This window comes from Anomaloglossus baeobatrachus, chromosome 8 (genome assembly GCF_048569485.1).
Source record: "Anomaloglossus baeobatrachus isolate aAnoBae1 chromosome 8, aAnoBae1.hap1, whole genome shotgun sequence".
Lineage (NCBI taxonomy): Eukaryota > Metazoa > Chordata > Amphibia > Anura > Aromobatidae > Anomaloglossus > Anomaloglossus baeobatrachus.
The window spans coordinates 57025760-57047616 of NC_134360.1; the positions used below are offsets into that span (position 1 = coordinate 57025760).

The window sequence follows — 21857 nt, forward strand, 5'->3', positions numbered from 1 at the left end:
AAGGGAAGCGAGAGACAACTCCACTAAGGCGTTGAACTTAATCCACAGGGCTAATTCGGAAGGGTTGCCCCTGATGCTCTTGTCGACCGATGCAGAAAAAGCGTTCGACAGAGTCAATTGGATATTCATGGAGGAGGTTCTGCGGGAGGTGGGGTTGGGGAGGATGATGTTCAGGTGGATTTGCTCTCTGTATAGCAATCCCTCTGCTGCGGTCAGGGTGAACGGTCTCCTTTCAGATAGATTTTCCATTCTTAACGGCACAAGGCAGGGATGTCCCCTCTCACCCCTGATCTTTATCCTGACCCTGGAACCCCTGCTTTGCCGAATTAGAGGTAACATTGACATTTCCGGCCCTACAGTTGCGGGTTCCACCTACAAAATCGCGGCGTACGCGGATGATTTACTTTTCTTTATTACTAACCCTCGGGTCTCCCTGCCCAATTTACTGAGAGAGCTGGAAACATACTCCTCTCTTTCTAATTTTAGAATTAACATGTCAAAATCGGAGGCTATGAATGTATCTTTACCCCAAGATCTTGTTATTGCGCTTCAATCTGCGTTTGGGTTTAAGTGGGCTAATCATTCTTTGAGGTATCTGGGGGTCCAGCTGGCAGCGGACAATAGCCAACTATATAAGCTGAACTATCTCCCTCTCCTGCAGTCCATTAGAACAGATTGCGCAAACTGGGCGAGGGGTCTTTTCACATGGTTTGGGAGGTGTGCAATATTGAAGATGAACATATTACCACGGCTTCTCTATCTCTTTCAGGCCCTGCCAATTAAGATCCCGAGCTCTTTTTTCAAGGAAGTGGCCTCACTATATACTAAATTTATTTGGGCAAATAAGCCGGCGAGGCTTTCCCGTTCCCTACTGTGCAGACCTAAGCGTAGGGGTGGGCTGGGAATACCTGATATGAAAAAATATTACTGGGCCACACATATGGTTAGGATTCTGGATTGGTGCCGTCACTCCAGGATGAAACCTTGGGTCGCCCTGGAACAGAGCTTCTCGGAGGTACATTTACCAGCCATGCCTTGGGTCGGGAGCCTGTTCCCGGCCTCTGTGAGATCTCATCCCACCATTGGCGCTACTCTGGAATGCTGTTCGAGGGGAGAGGTTCGGCGCCTTCTCCTGCCGTTGCCTTCTCCCATGTCACCAATTATAGGAGATCCGGATTTCCGTCCCGGCCTCTCAGATCCAGTTTTTCGGAGCTGGGTACAGGGGGGCAGATTCAGAGCTTACCAGATGGGAGGAGAGGGTGACTGGTTGTCTCTTTCGGATATTTGTGGTCTCCTGCCGCCGGACCCCATGGGGAGATGGAGGGCAATGCAGTTGAGACACTTCTTGAGCTCCCTTCCCTGCTTCGCCCGGTATGCTGGGCCTCTCACTAGATTCGAAAAATTGTGCTTGGGAGAGGGGGCCCTGCGGCACTCACTTTCCCTGGCATACAATCTGCTATCAGACCCGGGTGATTTGCCCACCCCGGTTTATTTGCGGCAGTGGGAAAGGGACCTTGGGACGACCTTGTCAGACACGCAGCGAAACAATGTCCTAATGTTGGCACATAAAACCTCGGTCAGTTCCAGAATGTTGGAGGCCAACTTCAAACTTCTGACCAGGTGGTATAGAGTCCCGACCAGGCTTCATAGGATATTCCCCTCAGTCGATCCCGTTTGCTGGAGGTGTGGTTCGGGGGAGGGTGACTACGTGCACATCTTTTGGTCTTGCCCTTCTTTACAACGGTTTTGGTCAGGAGTGAGGGAGGTAACTAGACTGGTGACCGGCACGGCTGAGACATTGGGTCCGGAACTGTATATCTTACAGCTTTCGGAACTCCCGGCTCATAGATACAAGCGCTCTTTGCTTAGGTTTATGGTAATGGCCGCCAGGTCTTGTATCCCGCTTGGCTGGAAGTCTACTACCCCCCCTACACTGGCACAGTGGGTTGCAAGGGTTAATGACCTAAGGCACATGGAGGACCTGACATCCTCTCTCAATGACAGTCAGGAAGGTTTTCGCAGGACCTGGCTCCCATGGTTGGAGTTCACTTACTCGGCGGATTACGCCAGATTACTCGCTCCTCCACGGCTGCTGTGAGGCTCTGGTGGAGCATTCCCCCCCCCCCCCCCCCCTTTTTTTTTTTTTTTTTTTTTTTTTTTTTTTCCTCTCTCTTCTCCTCTTCTCCTCTTTTCTCGCTTTCCCTTTCTCTCACCTCTCTGCCCACTATCTTCTCCTACTCTCCCCTCCCCTTTAATCTCTCTCTACCTTTTTCTCTTATCCTGGTTCTAAATTCTTTTCGGGCTTTGCCCTCTCTTTCTATGTTCTGTATTCTACCCATGTTGGGTTGGTTCATAAAAGGATTAAAATGGGACTGACTCGAGCAGTTGCAGTTATTAGATATGTACAGGAGAGCGGAAGGGTGGGATATATGTCAATGTTAAATATTTGAAATCTGTTTTTCTGCTCTTTGTGGAACAGTGGTTATTTTGTATGTTCTCGTGTCGGTCTTTAAAATAAAGAATTTAAAAAAAAAAGAATGTTTTGGATATATTTTTCAGCTTCAAAAAAAATCACAGATGTCCTAATTTTTTTTATTAACAGGGCAAAGAAGAGCCACATTTTTATGGACTGTCCTGGAATTTCTGGGCTGTTGGCGTCCCAGTCCAGCGCCATCCATCTCTGCAGAGTCAGACATCTGCCGCAGACAAGGGGAATGACCTGAGACAATGGCGCCACCTGGTGCCCTCAGTGGATCCTGCACAAGTGAGCACTACAGCTCTTTCAAGGACGTCGGTATCCGAGAGGCGCTCTGGTACAGAGTCCACGGTAAGGAGGCCCACACCAGCCACAACCCTTGGACTGGTGTGATGCTGTTTGGAAAAAATAGCCAAGTTTTTCTAATCTTGTACAACCTTTTTTAATATTGCCTCCACCAATAACGTCCCCCAATAACAGTGCCTCACATTGACAGATCCACAGCCTGAAGCCTGACAGAAAAAAAATATATATTTTTTTTTCTTAAATGTTTTCTTACATTTTTTGATAGTTAGATTTAACCTTTAAATTCCTTATCATGTTTATCGTTCCTTGGACTGTTCCCTCAATGGCACTCCAATCCACTGTGTATTCTCAAGGGGGCACACCTGTCCTAAGTCTCTTCCGTCGGGGGCACACCTCTCCTAAGTCTCTTCCGTCGGGGGCACACCTCTCCTAAGTCTCTTCCGTCGGGGGCACACCTCTCCTAAGTCTCTACCGTCGGGGGCACACCTCTCCTAAGTCTCTACCGTCGGGGGCACACCTCTCCTAAGTCTCTTCCGTCGGGGGCACACCTCTCCTAAGTCTCTTCCGTCGGGGGCACACCTCTCCTAAGTCTCTACCGTCGGGGGCACACCTCTCCTAAGTCTCTACCGTCGGGGGCACACCTCTCCTAAGTCTCTTCCGTCGGGGGCACACCTCTCCTAAGTCTCTTCCGTCGGGGGCACACCTATCCTAAGTCTCTTCCGTCGGGGGCACACCTATCCAATGTCTCTTCTCCCGGGGGCACACCTATCCAATGTCTCTTCTCCCGGGGGCACACCTATCCAATGTCTCTTCTCCCGGGGGCACACCTATCCAATGTCTCTTCTCCCGGGGGAACACCTATCCAATGTCTCTTCTCCCGGGGGCACACCTATCCAATGTCTCTTCTCCCGGGGGCACACCTATCCAATGTCTCTTCTCCCGGGGGCACACCTATCCAATGTCTCTTCTCCCGGGGGCACACCTATCCTCTGTCTCTTCTCCCGGGGGCACACCTATCCTCTGTCTCTTCTCCCGGGGGCACACCTATCCTCTGTCTCTTCTCCCGGGGGCACACCTATCCTCTGTCTCTTCTCCCGGGGGCACACCTATCCAATGTCTCTTCTCCCGGGGGCACACCTATCCAATGTCTCTTCTCCCGGGGGCACACCTATCCAATGTCTCTTCTCCCGGGGGCACACCTATCCAATGTCTCTTCTCCCGGGGGCACACCTATCCAATGTCGATTCTCCCGGGGGCACACCTATCCAATGTCGATTCTCCCGGGGGCACACCTATCCAATGTCGATTCTCCCGGGGGCACACCTATCCAATGTCGATTCTCCCGGGGGCACACCTATCCTCTGTCTCTTCTCCCGGGGGCACACCTATCCTCTGTCTCTTCTCCCGGGGGCACACCTATCCTCTGTCTCTTCTCCCGGGGGCACACCTATCCTCTGTCTCTTCTCCCGGGGGCACACCTATCCTCTGTCTCTTCTCCCGGGGGCACACCTATCCTCTGTCTCTTCTCCCGGGGGCACACCTATCCTCTGTCTCTTCTCCCGGGGGCACACCTATCCTCTGTCTCTTCTCCCGGGGGCACACCTATCCTCTGTCTCTTCTCCCGGGGGCACACCTATCCTCTGTCTCTTCTCCCGGGGGCACACCTATCCTCTGTCTCTTCTCCCGGGGGCACACCTATCCTCTGTCTCTTCTCCCGGGGGCACACCTATCCTCTGTCTCTTCTCCCGGGGGCACACCTATCCTCTGTCTCTTCTCCCGGGGGCACACCTATCCTCTGTCTCTTCTCCCGGGGGCACACCTATCCTCTGTCTCTTCTCCCGGGGGCACACCTATCCTCTGTCTCTTCTCCCGGGGGCACACCTATCCTCTGTCTCTTCTCCCGGGGGCACACCTATCCTCTGTCTCTTCTCCCGGGGGCACACCTACCCTCTGTCTCTTCTCCCGGGGGCACACCTACCCTCTGTCTCTTCTCCCGGGGGCACACCTATCCTCTGTCTCTTCTCCCGGGGGCACACCTATCCTCTGTCTCTTCTCCCGGGGGCACACCTATCCTCTGTCTCTTCTCCCGGGGGCACACCTATCCTCTGTCTCTTCTCCCGGGGGCACACCTATTCTCGGTCTGTTACATCAGGGGTTTGTCTGCTGGGCACTGCCCATTCATGCTGTTTTGGTATCCTGTCTGGATACTTCTTGCACTGTGGTTCTCAATGATGGACATTTGCCCTGATAACGTTTAGGTTGGGTGCAGTGATAATTGTTCAGAGAGACGAGCAGTGACAGCACGCAGCCCCTCCTCGTTACGTCATATCTCCACCAGAGCATTAGACAGGCGTTCAGCATCTTCTAGTCTTTTTTGGGACGCTTTTATTGCCTGATCTCTTTCCCATTCTTCTCGTTGGGTTTTGATCACATTTTCTTTGAATGTTTTTTTCACTCGGGTCTCAAAGGCAGTAGAACTCTCCTCTAATCGAGTTAGTGCTCTCAGATGTAAAGGCAAGTCACGTAATATTATAGAGTTAAACCTTGGAATAAGAGGAATGACAGTGCCGCATTTGTTTAGGTCTTGGATGGAGTTCATAAGGACGGCACAGGTCTGGAACTGCCCCCATTTGGACTGAAATCTGTCAGTGAGCAGAAGAACGATATAGGCAGAATTCTCCACAGCGTCTTCAAGGCACGTGAGAGGACTTCGTCCTGCAATCTCAAAACCTTCACAAAACGTTGTGCCATTCCCGATGATAAGTTTCTTCAGAATATCACACATTCTTTGAGCTTCCTCTTCATCCTCTTGGACGTGTAGAATGACAAAGCTGAAAAACTTTACGGAAGAGGGGATAGAGGGTAAAACAGAGGAGGGGGGTGGTAAATCATGGCCAGAGGGGGATAAATCAGAGACAGAAGGGAGTATACCAGAGAGAGCTGGGGGTAAATCAGAGACAGAAGAGGATAAATTAGAGACAGAGGGGAGTAAATCAGAGCGAGATGGGGGCAAATGAGAGACAGTGGGGGGTAAATCAGAGCGTGATGGGGGCAAATCAGAAACAGAGAAAACAGCTAGATTTCCTGTAGGACTAGGCAGTATAGTGCCTACATGGGCGCTCCGGGCATGGCATACTGCACCATTATTAGATAGTTCAGGTGGGCAAGGGTAGTCACCAATATCTTCTGCAGGTGGGACGCCTTTATGTTCCTTCGCCTTTCTTGCGCTTTCGGTCTCTCCAAGGGTGTTTGATGCAGCTGCTGTCTGGTTTACGGCACATGACAGGTCAGATGCATCTGAAGGGTCTGACCCAGTAGGTGAAGGTTGACTTTTGAGGCCACCATTCACCTTGGATTGGTTCTGCTGTTTCCCCGTTACGAGATCTCCACTATGTGATCTACTGATCTGCAATGAATAAGATCCAACAGATGATGTGGAGTTTGTGTCTGGTGATCTTGCGACCAGAATCCCATAGGGTGGTAGATCAGAACGAAGCGTCTGTGGCTCGTCCAAGTCGTAGCTGGCATTTGGTTCCAGCATCGTTATCTACAGAATCAAATGTCACTAAAGTGTTAATTAGGATCCAGTTCGTCCCCTAAATGCGTGATGGGCATCGACATCACAGGAAATCTTCAGAACATACCGTGCCTTGACTGTAAGCAAAAAGAAAAGAAATTACTTCCTTCAGATCCACCACAAAGATTTACCAGTGACTAAATCCGTACAACTGTCAGAATTTCTCTGGATTTCTACAGATTTACTGCTGAAATTTTATGCAACAATTCTGACTTTTTTGGGACTTATGAGGAATGGGCCACTTTACAGTTAAGCATGTTCTTGGAGGCGCACATATTAATATATAGGTGACTGAAATTCTGCACCATTTTCCAAACTCCTTATTGAGCCTCCTCCAGTGAATCAGAGCCGTACATTTCTGATGGTCGGAGCTACGGGTCCAGATGTCATATATTTCTGGAGGAGACGAAATGAGGAGTTTGGTTACATGGTCTGCCATCAGCAGTCACAATATGGATAAGGTTCCATACAGACACGACTGACAGATTGTGAGACAAGTAACTGCGGCTTCTGTAAAAACTCAGCAGAAGTTCAAAAAAGGACTTATTACAATTCGACATGATGGCTACATCCTGTTTAAACTTTTCTGACCAGTTTTAGAACAATTCTTAAAGGGGTTGTCCACAACTAGGACAACCCCTTCTGATTCTTCATGCTTCTCCCAGGTAAAATAAATACTATACTCACCTCCTATACTGGCGTCCTTCCATCGGCATCCGGTATCGCGTTGGGGTTGTGACGTCACGCAAGCCCTGTGTGCAATCAGCGTCGGCTTCTCTCTCCTCGCCTTCGGACCAACCAAACAATCAACAGGAAGTGAGCACAGCTGCAGCGCTCACTTCCTGTTGATTACCTTGTTTGGTCCAAAGGTGGAGAGAAAGAAGCTGGCGCTGATTGGACATGGGGCTCACGTGATATCACAACCCCATTGCGATCCCGGACACCGCTGAAAGGGTTCCAATACGGGAGGTGAGTATAGGCTTTATTATTTTACCTGAGGGAAACGTGGAACCAGAGGGGGTTGTCCTAGTAGTGGACAAACCCTTTAAGGCTAAGGACACAGGGTGAGAAAAAACAGAGAGAGTGTGGGGCGATTAAAAGAAAACACAACCCCCCCCCAAATTAAAGCATTCCACTTGGACCAATGTTACTCTATGGGGTCGCTCCTATGAGCGATTTTTTTCTCAGCCCTAATCGGACCGAGGAAACAGTCACAGCATGCTGTGGGTGGAATCCGATTTGTTTTCTCTTGAACCCATACAAAGTCTATGGGTGCGGGAGAAACATCGCACTGCACTTACATTACAGCGGAGTACAGCGCGATATACGAATCAGCTGACAATAGAGGAGATAGGGAGATTAGTCCCTCCCTCTCCTCTGCAGTGCCCACCCCCTCCTCTCCGCTGTACCGTGATCGCAGGATCGCATCACAGTGGCATGACACTCGGCTTACACTCCAGCAGAGCGGGAGCCAAGTGTCGTGCGATGCACTCGCAGTAGTATTCGTGTGGCCCCAGCCTAAGAACTCTGAATAGAGGGTTTCCTCTACTATTCTTCCTGGAAATGAATGACTAATTGAAGAACTAGACCCTAATTGGTGTCATCTAGTGATGAGCGAGCATGCTTGTAACTACTCGGTACTCGCACGAGTATCGCTGTACTCGGGCTGCTCGGCGGGGACCGAGTAATCTCGCGATACTCGTGCTGTACTCGTGGTCTTCATTTCTGCATGTTGGCGCTCTTTTGAGAGCCAGCCCTCATGCAGGGATTGGCTGGCAGACCACTGCAATGCCACAGCCCTGTTAGTTGTGGAATTGCAGTGATTGGCCGGCCTGCACAGCGTGACCGAGCCTTTATACCGGCCGGCGCGCTGTGCTCTGCTCACAGCTATCCAGACAGTGAGTGCAGGGAGAGTGTCGCTGATTCAGGGAAAGCTTTGCGGCCCTTTATAGCTTTTTCAGTTGCAGGGCTGCAAACAGTGTGACCAAAAGTCCTTCTCAGGACTATTCTAGTTGTATACAGGCAGGCAGGGTATAGCCAGGTCGGAGTACAGTAGCAGAGTCCTTCTCAGGACTATTGTTGCTATATACAGGCAGGGTATAGCCAGGTCTGAATACAGGCTAGTGATCAGAAGAGTCCTTGTCAGGACTATTGTACCAGTATACAGGCAGGCAGGCAGGCAGGGTAGTGGTGACCGTATACCAGCCTTCATCATATCTGGGGCTGGTGTACACAGTGTAAAACAGTCCAGATAGTGTCTGACTTGTCTGTAATTGTCGCTCCCCAAAAAAACCTGTTAGGTTCTTATTGCGTCCGTGCTTGGTTTTTAAAACCGCACGTGTGTGCCTGTTGGTGGCAGCGTACAGGTGCACTTGTGTGCAATTTCCACAAACTTTGATATAACGCACAAATAGTGAATATACACGTCAGCAGTGCACAGCATTGCAAAATGCGCAAGGGCATTGGCAAGGAACAAGGAAGTGGACGTGATGGTGGTGCAGGCAGAGGCCGAGGTCGTGGGCAAGCTCTAATTTCGCCACAACAAAGGGCCACATCTAGTCGCTCGCACGTCCTGTCCCAAATTCTTGGGGACCGCAGCAGTACACCGCTCTTGAACCAAGACCAGTGTCAACAGGTTGTTAGTTGGATAGCAGATAATGCTTCCAGTCAGATTGGCACCACCACAAACACTCTGTCTTCCACACGGTCAAGCATACCTCCCAACTTTTAAAGAAGGAAAAGAGGGACAAAGTTTGCGGCGCGCGTAGCGCGTCGCGGCAAATTTTTAGGCCACGCCCCCTAACCACACCCATTTCACAGTCACGCCCATATCCACTCCCCATCCACACCCATTCAGCACAAACACGCAGGCAGCCGGCGGGCCTCCAGCACGGACACGCAGGCAGCCAGCGGGCCTCCAGCACGGACACGCAGGCAGCCGGCGGGCCTCCAGCACGGACACGCAGGCAGCCGGCGGGCCTCCAGCACGGACACGCAGGCAGCCGGCGGGCCTCCAGCACGGACACGCAGGCAGCCACAGTGAGGCGGCCGGTCGCCTTCACAGACAGGCGGCCGGCCGCCTTCACAGACAGGCGGCGGGCCGCCCGCACAGAGAGGCGGCCAGCCGCCCGCAGAGAGAGGCGGCCGGCCGCCCGCACAATGAGGCGGCGGGCCGCCCGCACAGACAGGCGGCAGGGGGGCGCCCGCACAGACAGGCGGCAGGGGGGCGCCCGCACAGACAGGCGGCAGGGGGGCGCCCGCACAGACAGGTGGCAGGGGGGCGCCCGCACAGACAGGCGGCAGGGGGGCGCCCGCACAGACAGGCGGCAGGGGGGCGCCCGCACAGACAGGCGGCAGGGGGGCGCCCGCACAGACAGGCGGCAGGGGGTGAGGGGGGAGGGAGGGAAATCAGCGCTGGGGAGATTAGTTTACTGTACCAGCAGCAGCACAGGCAGCGCTCCTCTCTATGCCACGTCTACTAGGATGGTAGGAGGGAAAAGCAGGGAGGCGGAGAGAGAGTGGGTGGGCGGAGCCCGGGAGCCGGCCGTCCCGCCCGTGGCAACGGGACAAACAACGTAAAGCGTGAAAGTCCCGCTGTATCCGGGACGGTTGGGAGGTATGCAGCATGTTAGAATGTGTACATAAGATCCCGCTGGTGGTGGCCGCAGCTTATAGGCCCCAAATCTGGTGACAGGTTCCCTTTAAAGTGAACCTGTCAGGTGCAATATGCACTCAGAGCCAGGAGCAGTTCTGGGTGTATATTGCTAATCCCTGCCTAACCGTCCCTGTATACACTAGCATAGATAAAGAGATCAAGAACAAATATTTTTAAAGATCTTATATCTTATGCTAATGAGCGCGGGGACTAGTCACAAGGGCGTTACTTCACTTGGCTAGTCGGCTCGCATAGCATGTTAGCATGTTATTACGCCCCTGTGTGAGTACTAACACGCTATATGAGCCGACTAGCCAAGTGAAGTAACGCCCTTGGGACTAGTCCCCGCGCTAATTAGCATAAGATATAAGCTCTTTAAAAATACTTTTTCTATAGATGCCTTTATCTATGCTGGTGTATACAGGGACAGTTAGGGAGGGATTAGCAATATACACCCAGAACTGCTCCTGGCTCTGAGTGCAGATTGCACCTGATAGGTTCCCTTTAAAGGGAACCTGTCACCAGAAATTTAGCAAAAAAAATAAAAGATTCCCCTCTGCAGCTCCTGGGATGAATTCTGGAAAGGTTCCTGTTGCTATTGTGCCCCCTTTGAGACCTAAAATAATACTTTATGAAGTCTTACCTTTTTGTATGCAAATCTGTTTTTATGGTCACGGGGGCGGGCTGCCTGGCGTCCGTTATTCCCCCTCCTGCCGTTGTACGCCGTCCCCCATTGCTCATTTCCATACATGAGGACGCCTTCCTCATGTAACTGTCCTCCTGAAGTTTTGTGCATGCCCAGTGCCACTCTCGCGGGAGTAAGCACTGTGCAAAGTGTGAACGCTTTTGAGGTGATTGCGCAGGCGCGAGATTATGGGCGGCGCTGTGATTGTCATCAGCAGCGTCATCCAAGTACCTGCCCATAATCTCGTGCCCGCGCTTCTCACTCTGCCTCCACCGTTATGTGCAAGCACTGGCCATATGAACCACGTTACCTATTATCATGGGCGCGAGATTATGGGCGGCGCTGTGATTGTCATCAGCAAAGTCATCCAAGTACCCGCCCATAATCTCGTGCAAGCAGTAATAGGTAACATGGTTCATATGGCCAGCACTTGCGCATAACGGTGGAGTCAGAGGGAAAAGTGCGGGCACGAGATTATGGGCGGGTACTTGGTTAACGCTGCTGATGACAATCACAGCGCCGCCCATAATCTCGTGCCTGCGCAATCACCTGAAAAAGCGTTCACATGCGCAAAACTTCGGGAGGACAGTTACATGAGGAAGGCGTCCTTGTGTATGTAAATGAGCAATGGGGGACTGCGTAAAGCGGCAGGAGGGGGAATAACGGACGCCAGACAGCCCGCCCCCGTGACCATAAAAACACATTTGCATACAAAAAGGTAAGACTTCATAAAGTATTTTTGTAGGTCTCAAAGGGGGCACAATAACAACAGGAACCTTTCTAGAAGCAGCCCAGGAGCTGCAGAGGGGAATCTTTTATTTTTATTGTGAAATTTCTGCTGACATGTTCCCTTTAACTGGTAGGGGAGCCAGGATAAAGCAGAGCTGAAGCTGTTGGGAAGCTAGGACCCAGCAGCTCTGCTCCACAGGCAGGAGACCACTGATCGGTAATAGAAGCCTGCAGATGTCACTCTGCATAGGTTATTGTCACTGCTATCTGCAGGAGAGAGAAGTGCTGATTGCACGGTCTCCTCAGCTTCCTGATTCCCGTGTGTCTGCAGCAGTGAGAAGCCGCACACGGGGAGTCAGAGAACAGCTGCAGACAAACGCAGGCTCCGGGACTGGGGGGGTCGGCTCTGGTGCAGGGGGGGGGTCGCTCTGCTGCAGGGGGGGGGGGCTCTGCTGCAGGGGGTGATTCATACCTCAGCAGCAGTCACAGGAGTAGGTGCGCGCTCGGCTCTGTAATGAATAGTAGAAGGGAGAAACAGCGAGGCGGGGCTACAGTGGGTGGGTGGAGCCGTGACAAACAGCCTCACGGGCGGGACCCGGGATCAAAGGCTCAGAAGAGGGACTGTCCCGCTGTATCCGGGACGGTTGGGAGGTATGGGTCAAGTGTCAGTAGCCGTGATACTGCACCGCACATTTCTGAACCTGATCCTCCTTCCTACCACCAGGCTGAGTACACGTCCTCCTCGGACATTAATGATCCCACACTTGGACACTCGGAAGAGCTGTTCACGTTTCCATTCACACATTCTGGCCTCTCGCCAGCTCATATTGAAGTGGGTCATGAGGAGATCGTCTGTACAGATGGCCAAATATTTGAGCAGCCACGTTCTCACGAAGTTGGCAACGTGTCTCAACAAGTGGTGGACGATGATGAGACACAATTGTCAGGAAGTCAGGAGGAGGAGCAGGGTGCGGAAGAGGAAGACGACGTGGTGGATGATCCAGTAACTGACCCAACCTGGCAGGAGGATATGCAGAGCGAGGACAGCAGTGCACAGGGGGAGGGAGGCGTAGCATCACAACAGGCAGTAAGAAGCAGGGTGGTGGCCCCAGGCAACCGTTCCCCGGAACAACACGACGACACAAGGTGCCTGTACAAATGTTAGGTCTTCCCGAGTCTGGCGGTTTTTTAAGTTGGATCCAGATGATTCAAAAAAGGCCATTTGCAACACCTGCCGTGCCAGCATCAGCAGGGGTACCAAAACTAGCAGCCTGACCACCACCAGCATGATCAGGCACATGTCAGCCAAGCACCCGACTTTGTGGGAAGTACAACAGAGTCGAGGAGCAGTGCTTGCTGATGTCACTGCTACGTCTTCGCTGGTTGTGCATGCGAGCCAATCCCCTGTCCATGCTGCCTGCGAACAAGCCTCCTCCACTCCTGCACCTGCAGTTGCCTACGCAGAAAGAACACCATCATCAAGCACGTCCTTGTCCCAGCGCAGCGTTCAGTTATCCATTCAGCAAACCTTTGAACGCAGGCGCAAATACACTGCCAACACCCCACATGCCACAGTTCTAAATGCTAACATTTCGCGACTGCTTGCGCTGGAAATGTTGCCTTTTAGGCTGGTGGAGACAGAAGCATTCCGTGACCTGATGGCGGCAGCTGTCCCACGTTACTCGGTCCCCAGCCGCCACTATTTCTCCTGGTGTGCCGTCCCCGCGTTGCATAACCACGTGTCACAAAACATCACACGTGCCCTGAACAACGCTGTTTCACCCAAGGTCCACCTAACCACAGACACGTGGACAAGTGCTTGTGGGCAAGGCCGCTACATCTCGTTGACGGCACACTGGGTTAATATTGTGGAAGCTGGGACCCAGTCTGAGCGAGGGACGGAACACGTCCTTCCCACACCAAGGTTTGCAGGCCCTACCTCAGTCAGTGTTTCACCCACACTCTACAGCTCCGGAATGTCATGCTCTTCAGCCTCCTCCTCCTCCTGCGCATCCTCATCCACTGTACCCTCCACACCAGTCACAAGCTGGAAGCACTGCAGCACTGCCTCGGCGAAGCGGCAACAGGCTGTGCTGAAGCTAATCTGCATAGGTGACAAACCCCACAATGCAGAAGAGCTGTGGACAGCTCTGAAACAGCAGGCAGATCACTGGCTCACACCTCTGAACCTAAAGCCAGGAAAGGTCGTGTGTGACAATGGCCGGAACCTGGTGGCGGCTTTGAGGCGAGGCCAGCTGACACATGTTCCATGCGTGGCCCATGTGCTCAACCTCGTGGTTCAGCGGTTTCTAAAGTCATACCCAGAGCTGTCTGATCTGCTGGTAAAAGTTCGCCGCCTGTCTGCACATTTTCGAAAGTCACCTACTGCTTCAGCCGGCCTTGCCGGCTTTCAGCGCAGTTTGCATCTTCTGGCTCACAGACTAGTGTGTGATGTCCCCACGCGTTGGAATTCAACTCTGCACATGTTGGTCAGGATATGTGAGCAGAAGAGGGCAGTTGTTGAGTACCTGCATCACCTAAGCCGTCGGGAAATGGGTCAAACTCCACACATAACACCTGAGGAGTGGAGATGGATGTCAGACCTATGTACCATCCTCCAAAACTTTGAGGACTCCACCAAGATGGTGAGTGGTGATGACGCCATTATTAGCGTCACCATACCGCTACTCTGCCTTCTAAAACGGTCTCTGCTGAAAAACAAACATGATGCATTGCAGGCGGAGCGCGATGAGTTGCAGCAAGAAACAGTAGTGGGTGTGGGTGATGATAACACACAGCCCAGCCTCGTCTCATCACAACGTGCAGTGGAGGACTATGACGAGGAGGAGGATGAAGACATGGAGCAACTCTCCGGCCAAATTGAGGATATGACATGCACACCAGTCATATCCTCGGTTCAGCGTGGCTGGCCAGAGGACAGGGTAGATGAGGAGAAGGAGGAGGAGGAGGACAGCATGTTCAGTCATCTTGTTGGTCAGGCTACTGAAGTCCTGGCTGTTAAGAGTCTGGCGCACATGGCTGACTTTATGGTAAGCTGCCTGTCTCGTGACCCTCACGTTAAGAACATCTTGGCCGACAATCATTACTGGTTGGTAACACTGTTAGACCCACGCTACAAGGAGAACTTTTTGTCTCTTATTCCCGTGGAGGAGAGGTCAACCAAAATGCAGCAGTTCCGGAAGGCCATAGTCACGGAAGTAGGCAAAGCATTCCCCTCACAAAACGCTAGCGGCATAGGTCATGAATCAGTGGACAACCGAGGCGTACAGCCGAGAGAGGCACAAGTCCAATCCGCCAGAGGTAGGGGAACAGTCTTTAAGATGTGGGACAGTTTTCTCAGCCCCTCACGTACCACAGCCCCTGAGGTGCGGGGTAGTGCCACAAGAAATCCTAAGTTTGCCCAGATGCTGAAGGAGTACCTTGCAGATCGAACAACTGTACTCCGACATTCCTCTGTGCCTTACAATTATTGGGTATCCAAGCTGGACACGTGGCATGAATTGGCTCTCTACGCCTTGGAAGTCCTGGCCTGCCCTGCTGCTAGCGTTTTGTCAGAGCGTGTTTTTAGTGCCGCAGGTGGAATCATTACAGATAAACGCACCCGCCTGTCAACTGAAAATGCTGACAGGCTGACTCTGATCAAGATGAACAAGGGTTGGATTGGGCCAGACTTCACCACACCACCAGCAAATGAGAGCGGAATTTAAAGTTTGCCATGTACCTCCACTCACCCATGGGTACACACTTCTGGACTTTGGATAATCGCTGGACTGCTCCTCCTTCTCCTCATGCGCCACCATGATGATGACCGTTACAAATTGCAATACTTAGGCCTTTGTTTCAGGTATACCCCCAGTGGTAAATTTTTTCGCCCATTCTTTGCAGAATGGACATTACAACGACAGGAGACCCGCTCCTTTGCAATGGGAACAATGTTTTGAGGCCCTCATGCACGTCTCTACCCAGGGACAACGTGGAGCCTCCCAATTTTTGGCTGCCCTGCCTAAGGGCTATACTATAATACACCCACTTCCTGACAATGGACACTTAATGTTTTGAGGCCCTCATGCACGTCTCTACCCAGGGACAACGTGGAGCCTCCCAATTTTTGGCTGCCCTGCCTAAGGGCTATACTATAATACACCCACTTCCTGACAATGGACACTTAATGTTTTGAGGCCCTCATGCACGTCTCTACCCAGGGACAACGTGGAGCCTCCCAATTTTTGGCTGCCCTGCCTAAGGGCTATACTATAATACACCCACTTCCTGACAATGGACACTTAATGTTTTGAGGCCCTCATGCACGTCTCTACCCAGGGACAACGTGGAGCCTCCCAATTTTTGGCTGCCCTGCCTAAGGGCTATACTACAATAGACCCACTTCCTTCCAATGGGCACTTCAGGTTTACAGGCCCTCATGCACGTCTCTATCCAGGGACAACGTGGAGCCTCCCAATTTTTGGCTGCCCTGCCTAAGGGCTATACTACAATAGACCCACTTCCTTACAATGGGCACTTCAGGTTTACAGGCCCTCATGCACGTCTGTATGCAGGGGCATTGGTGAACCTCACAATTTTGGACTGCCCTGGCAAAGGAAAATACTACAAAGACTCACTTCCTCAAAATGGGCACATTAGACTCAAGAGGCCTTCATGTACGTCTCTTCTCAGGGACATCGGAGTGCCACACAATGTTTTCACGTAAAATCTTTCATGTATTAATCTCAAAAAGTAACATACACCAGCTCTATCTCACTATTGGGTATGTGCCCTTAACATTTCCGCCATGAAAAATCATTTTGGGGTCATTTTGGAAGGTTTTCTGGTGAGTCCGTAAAAATGGCGTAAAACGCGGACAAAATTGTTCACAGCTGTGACTTTTCAGTGATAAATGCTTCAAGGGGTCTTCCCCATGCTGTTGCCATGTCATTTGAGCACTCTTCTGAGACTTTTGTGACATTTTTAGGGTTTCTCCATGCTGCCGGGGGGTCATTTCACAAAAATACTCGGGTCTCCCATAGGATAACATTGGGCTCGTTGCTCGGGCCGAGTACACGAGTATCTTGGGAGGCTCGGCCCGAGCTTCGAGCACCCGAGCTTTTTAGTACTCGCTCATCACTAGTGTCATCCATTCAACTGACCGAGCAATCATGTGACGGAAGGGTCGCATTCTTAAATAGCCGCTCTCTACCCCGACTCAAAGAGGCGCTACACATATATATTGTACTAGCTGTACTACTCGGCTTCGCCCGGGTTAATAACTGCTGTTAACAAAATAGAATGTATTAACAAAAATGTATTCTGCACACGAACACCACAAAACAAATAGATAGAAATGTAATTATTAAATTGTTGCCTATATTAACCAATCAGAGCTCAGATTAATTAACTGTAGCAAAATAGAAACTAAGCTGTGATTGGTTGCTATTGGCAGCCTGATAAATCTCCAGGCAACAGAAAGCCCTCCCCCCTGACAGTATATATTAGCTCACACATACACATATAGACAGGTCATGTGACTGACAGCTGCCGGATTTCCTATGTGGTACATTTGTTGTTCTTGTAGTTTGGCTGCTTATTAATCAGATTTTTATTTTTGCAGGATAATACCAGACTTGTGTGTGTTTAGGGCGATTATGTGGTGAGGTTGGTGTATGTGTGGTGAGATGTGTGCTGAGGGTGGTATATGTGTTCAAGCACGTGGTAGTGTGTGGCGCATTGTGTGTGTGTTCATATCCCCGAGTGTGGTGAGTATCCCATGTCGGGGCCCCACCTTAGCAACTGTACGGTATATACTCTTTGGTGCCATCGCCTCATTTTTTAAGTCCCCCTTGTTCACATCTGGCCGCTGTCAATTTGCCCCCAACACTTTTCGTTTTACTTTTTCCCCATTATATAGATAGGGGCAAAATTGATTGGTAAATTGGAACGCACGGGGTTAAAATTTCGCCTCACAACATAGCACCCGGCGCTGCCCGGGATAGTAACTGTCTCTCTGTTTCTCTCCCATTCTCTGTCTGTCTCCCCCTCTGTATATATCTTTCTGTCTCTCTCTCTCTTTGTCTGTCTGTCTCTTTCCCTGTGTCTGTCTATCTATCTCTGTCATTTTCCCTGTGTCTGTCTCTTTATTTGTTTCCTCACCTGTCTTTGTCTGTCTCTTACCCTGTCTGTCTCTTTCCCTCTCTTTCCCTGTCAGTCTGTCTCTTTGTCTGTGTCTGTCTCTTAACCTGTCTCTCTTTCCCTCTCTTTCCCGTCTGTCTATTTCCCTGTCAGCCTGTCTCTTTGTCTGTGTCTGTCTCTTTGTGTCTGTCTCTTTGTGTCTGTCTCTTTGTGTCTGTCTCTTTGTGTCTGTCTCTTTGTGTCTGTCTCCATTGTGACTCGCCAACATTCCATATAAGGGCGTGGCTGCGCATTCTCCTGAAGTTCTGGCTGCACTGTGGCTCCGAGCTCCATTCGCTTTAATGGAGGCAGGTTTTTTGGCGAATAACTGTAAAGAGCGGGGTTAAAATTTCCCCTCAAAACATAGCCTATGACGCTCTCGGGGTCCAGAAGTGTGAGTGTGCAAAATTTTGTGGCTGTAGCTGCGACGGTGCGGATGCCAATCCCGGACATACACACACACACATTCAGCTTTATATATTAGATTATGGCGACAACACCTTTAAGGGTAATGCCACACGGGCATTAATGCGAATCAGTTGCATGACACTCGACTCCTGCTCTGCTGCAGTGTAAGCCGCGTATCATGCCACCGTGCTGCAATCCTGCGATCACAGCACAGCCGCGGAGGATTGGGGCGGGCGCTGCGGAGGAGAGGGAGGGAGTAATCAGCTATGATTCCCGCACTGCACTTGCATTACACCGGTGCAATGTGAGTGCAATGCAATGTTTCTCTCGCACCCATAGACTTGTACGGGTGTGAGAGAAAACAAATCAGATTGCGCCCACAGCATGCTGCGATTGTTTTACCAGTCCGATTAGGGCTGAGAAAATAATTAATCATGGGAGCTGCCCCATCGAGTAACATGGGTGCAGGTTGAATGCGATTTTTTTATCTCATTCCACTCGCTCTGTTTTTCTCTTCATGTGTGCTTACTCTAAAGGGTGCTTTACACGCTGCGACATCGCTAACGATATATCGTCAGGGTCACGTCGTTAGTGACGCACATCCGGCGTCGTTAGCAACATCGCAGCGTGTGACATCTAGGAGTGATGATTAACGATCGCAAAAACGTTAAAAATCGTTGATTGTTGACACGTCGCTCCTTTTCATAATATCGTGGGTGGTGCATGCCGCTGGTTGTTCGTCGTTCCTGTGGCAGCACACATCGCTATGTGTGACACCGCAGGAACGACGAACATCTCCTTATCTGTGTCCACCGGCAATGAGGAAGGAAGGAGGTGGGAGGCATGTTCCGCCCGCTCATCTCCGCCCCTCCGCTTCTATTGGACGGCTGCCGTGTGACGTCGCACGAACCGCCCCCTTAGAAGGGAGGCGGTTCGCCGGCCACAGCGATGTCTCAGGGAAGGCAAGTCCGTGTGACGGGTGTTAGCGATGTTGTGCGCCACAGGCAGCGATTTGCCCGTGACGCACAACCGAAAGGGGGCGGGTACACTCGCTAGCGATACAGATATCGCAGCGTGTAAAGTGCCCTTAAGGCTGGGGCCACACGGGGATTACTGCGATCCCCTCGCATGACACTCTGCTCACGCTGGCAGTACAGCAGAGCCGAGTGTCATGCAAGTGTCCCTGCTACTGAAGTCAGCCCGTGCGAGCGGACCTCAGCTGCGGGGGGTGGGCCGGCACTGAGGAGGGGAGGGAGGGATTTATCTCCCTCTCTCCTCCGTTGCCAGCTATTGCGATTTTCGCTCTGCACTCGCATTACACCGGTGTACCGCGAGTGCAGTGCGATTTTTCTCTCGCCCCATTCACTTGAATGGGAGCAAGAAAAAGAGTCTCGCATTAGAATCGCAGCAAGCTGCCATTGTTTTCTCGGTCCTATTAGGGCTGAGAAAATAATCGCTCATGTGTGCTGACACACAGGCTAATATTGGTCCGAGGGGAATGCAATGTTTTATCGCACTCCACTCGCACTGTTTTTCTTGCCATGTGGCTTAGGCCTAAAGCCTGCTTTACACGGTACGATCTATCGTGCAATTTCACGATCGATCATACCCGCCCCCGTCGTTTGTGCGTCACGGGCCCGTGGCGCACAAAGTCGTTAACCCCCGTCACGCGCCCTTACCTGCTGTGTGACATCGGTGTGGGCGGTGAACATCCTCTTACTGAAGGGAGAGGGACGTTCGGCATCACAGCGACGTCACACAGCGGCCGGCGAATAGAACCGGAGGGGCGGAGATGAGCTGGACAAACATCCTGCCCACCTCCTTCCTTCCGCATAGCCGGCGGGTGCCGCGGGATGGAGGTAAGCTGCTGTTCATCGTTCCCGGGGTGTCACACGGAGCGGCGTGTGCTACCCCGGAAACGATGAGCAACCGGCGCAGTTTTAATTAAACGAGATTATGAAACCGAGCGACGAGTACACGATTCTCCATTTGTGAGCGATACTGCGTCACTCGGGGGTGTCACACAGCCCGACGTCGCCAGCGATGCCGGATGTGCGTCACAAAAACCGTGACCCCGACAATCTATCGCACGATAGATCGTCTCGTGTAAAGCAGCCTCACTCCTGCATAGATGGGGAGGATTCTTCTCTCTACGAGCAGCTTCACTTCTGGGGTAGACACAAAACTCATGAATACTTCTCTAAACCTGCAGAGGAAGGTTCTGTAATCTGACCTGGTAACATGGCCACCGACCAGGAAGTGAAGCCCAACCTGCAGCTCATCAATCCCCACCATAATCCATGTGCTGTATTGCACACTCAGCTCACTCGTCACACCGCTCACACTCACTAGTCACACCGCTCACACTCACTAGTCGCACAGCTCATACTTGCCATTTGGTAATCGAGCTGTTGGGGGGGTTAGGACTCTCCTTCCTGTTAGAAAGTCTTGGAGGTTTCTCCTGTCAGCGGCAGGTCTACAACCCCTCCCTTCCGAGATGAAAGGTCACATTCAACATCAGATATGGGGCTCGGCTTTCCTCCCTCCTCATCACGTGTTGTCAGATCATCTCAGAGTAGTCACAGCACAAAGAGGCATGTGAAGGCAGCAGAGGATGCTGGGAATTGTAGTTTAGGGAACTTGCCTATCATGCCATGCTTCAAGAGCAGCAAAAAATCCAACACGTGCATATTTAATTTGTAAATACACACACACACACACACTACAGACCAAAGGTTTGGACACACCTCATTCAAAGAGTTTTCTTTATTTTCATGACTCTGAAAACTGTAGATTCACATTGAAGGCATCAAAACTATGAATTCACACATGTGGAATGAAATACGTAACTAAAGTAGCCACCTTCAAAGTCAGGGCCGGCGTCAGCACGCGGCATACCTGGGCAAATGCCGGGGCCCTGGAGAGCCAGGGGGGCCCACTCGGCCTCGTCAGTTCTGGTGCCCCTTGGCCGGGGCCCCCTCGCCTTAGTTCTGCTGCCCCCGGGCCGAGTTCCGCAGTCCTCGGCAGGAATCTGCAGCGCTGTCCCTTTAAGGCGCGCAGACTTCCTGGTTTGAACTTCATCTGTGGGCGGAGCTACCGACCGGCCTGCTCAGTCCCACAGATGAAGGAGTTGCAGTGCCAGCCAGCGACCCCCAGCACAGCTCTTCTCTCCGGCGCTGTGTGGGCCCCCTCTCCGGCGCTGTGTGGGCCCCCTCTCCGGCGCTGTGTGGGCCCCCTCTCCGGCGCTGTGTGGGCCCCCTCTCCGGCGCTGTGTGGGCCCCCTCTCCGGCGCTGTGTGGGCCCCCTCTCCGGCGCTTTGTGGGCCCCCTCTCCACCGTGACCTGAGAGGTATGTGCCCTCCCCGCCCCCGATTTATGGGCCCTGGGGAGCTGTATGGGCTTCTCCCCCCTTAGGTGTATGCCCTGCCCCCCGGTGCTGTATGTGCTGGCCCCTGGAGCTGTGTGTGTGGGCCCCACAGAGCTACGTATGTGTCTGTATGTATGTAGCAGAGCTATGTGTGTATGTATGTAGCAGAGCTATGTCTGTATGTATGTAGCAGAGCTATATGTGTATGTATGTAGCAGATTCATGTATGTATGTAGCAGAGCTATGTATGTATGTAGCAGATTCATGTATGTATGTAGCAGAGCTATGTGTGTATGTATGTAGCAGATTCATGTATGTATGTAGCAGAGCTATGTATGTAGCAGAGCTATGTGTGTGTGTATGTATGTAGCAGAGCTATGTGTGTATGTATGTAGCAGAGCTATGTGTGTATGTATGTAGCAGATTCATGTATGTATGTAGCAGAGCTATGTGTATGTATGTGTGTAGCAGA

General features: G+C 51.8%; 1 protein-coding gene across 2 annotated transcripts; it reads right to left on the minus strand.

The window, feature by feature from the left end:
- Nucleotides 1–4663: 4663 nt before the first annotated feature.
- On the minus strand, nt 4664–20560 carry LOC142249192 (uncharacterized). 2 transcript variants are annotated; one of them, XM_075320796.1, is made up of 2 exons: nt 20413–20560; nt 4664–6436 (listed from the first exon to the last, which is right to left on the minus strand). In XM_075320796.1, exon 2 carries the CDS (start codon nt 6321–6323, stop codon nt 5106–5108), a length of 1218 nt encoding a protein of 405 aa, XP_075176911.1. In that variant the 5' UTR covers nt 6324–6436; nt 20413–20560; the 3' UTR covers nt 4664–5105. The 2 variants fall into 2 exon arrangements, with proteins under 2 accessions (XP_075176911.1, XP_075176912.1); XM_075320797.1 differs by having other exon boundaries at nt 20409–20560.
- Between the last annotated feature and the right edge of the window lie 1297 nt (nt 20561–21857).

Coding starts and splice junctions, on each gene's coding strand:
- LOC142249192 (XM_075320796.1), bottom strand. CDS start 6,323: ATGCTGGAACCAAATGCCAGCTACGACTTGGACGAGCCACAGACGCTT.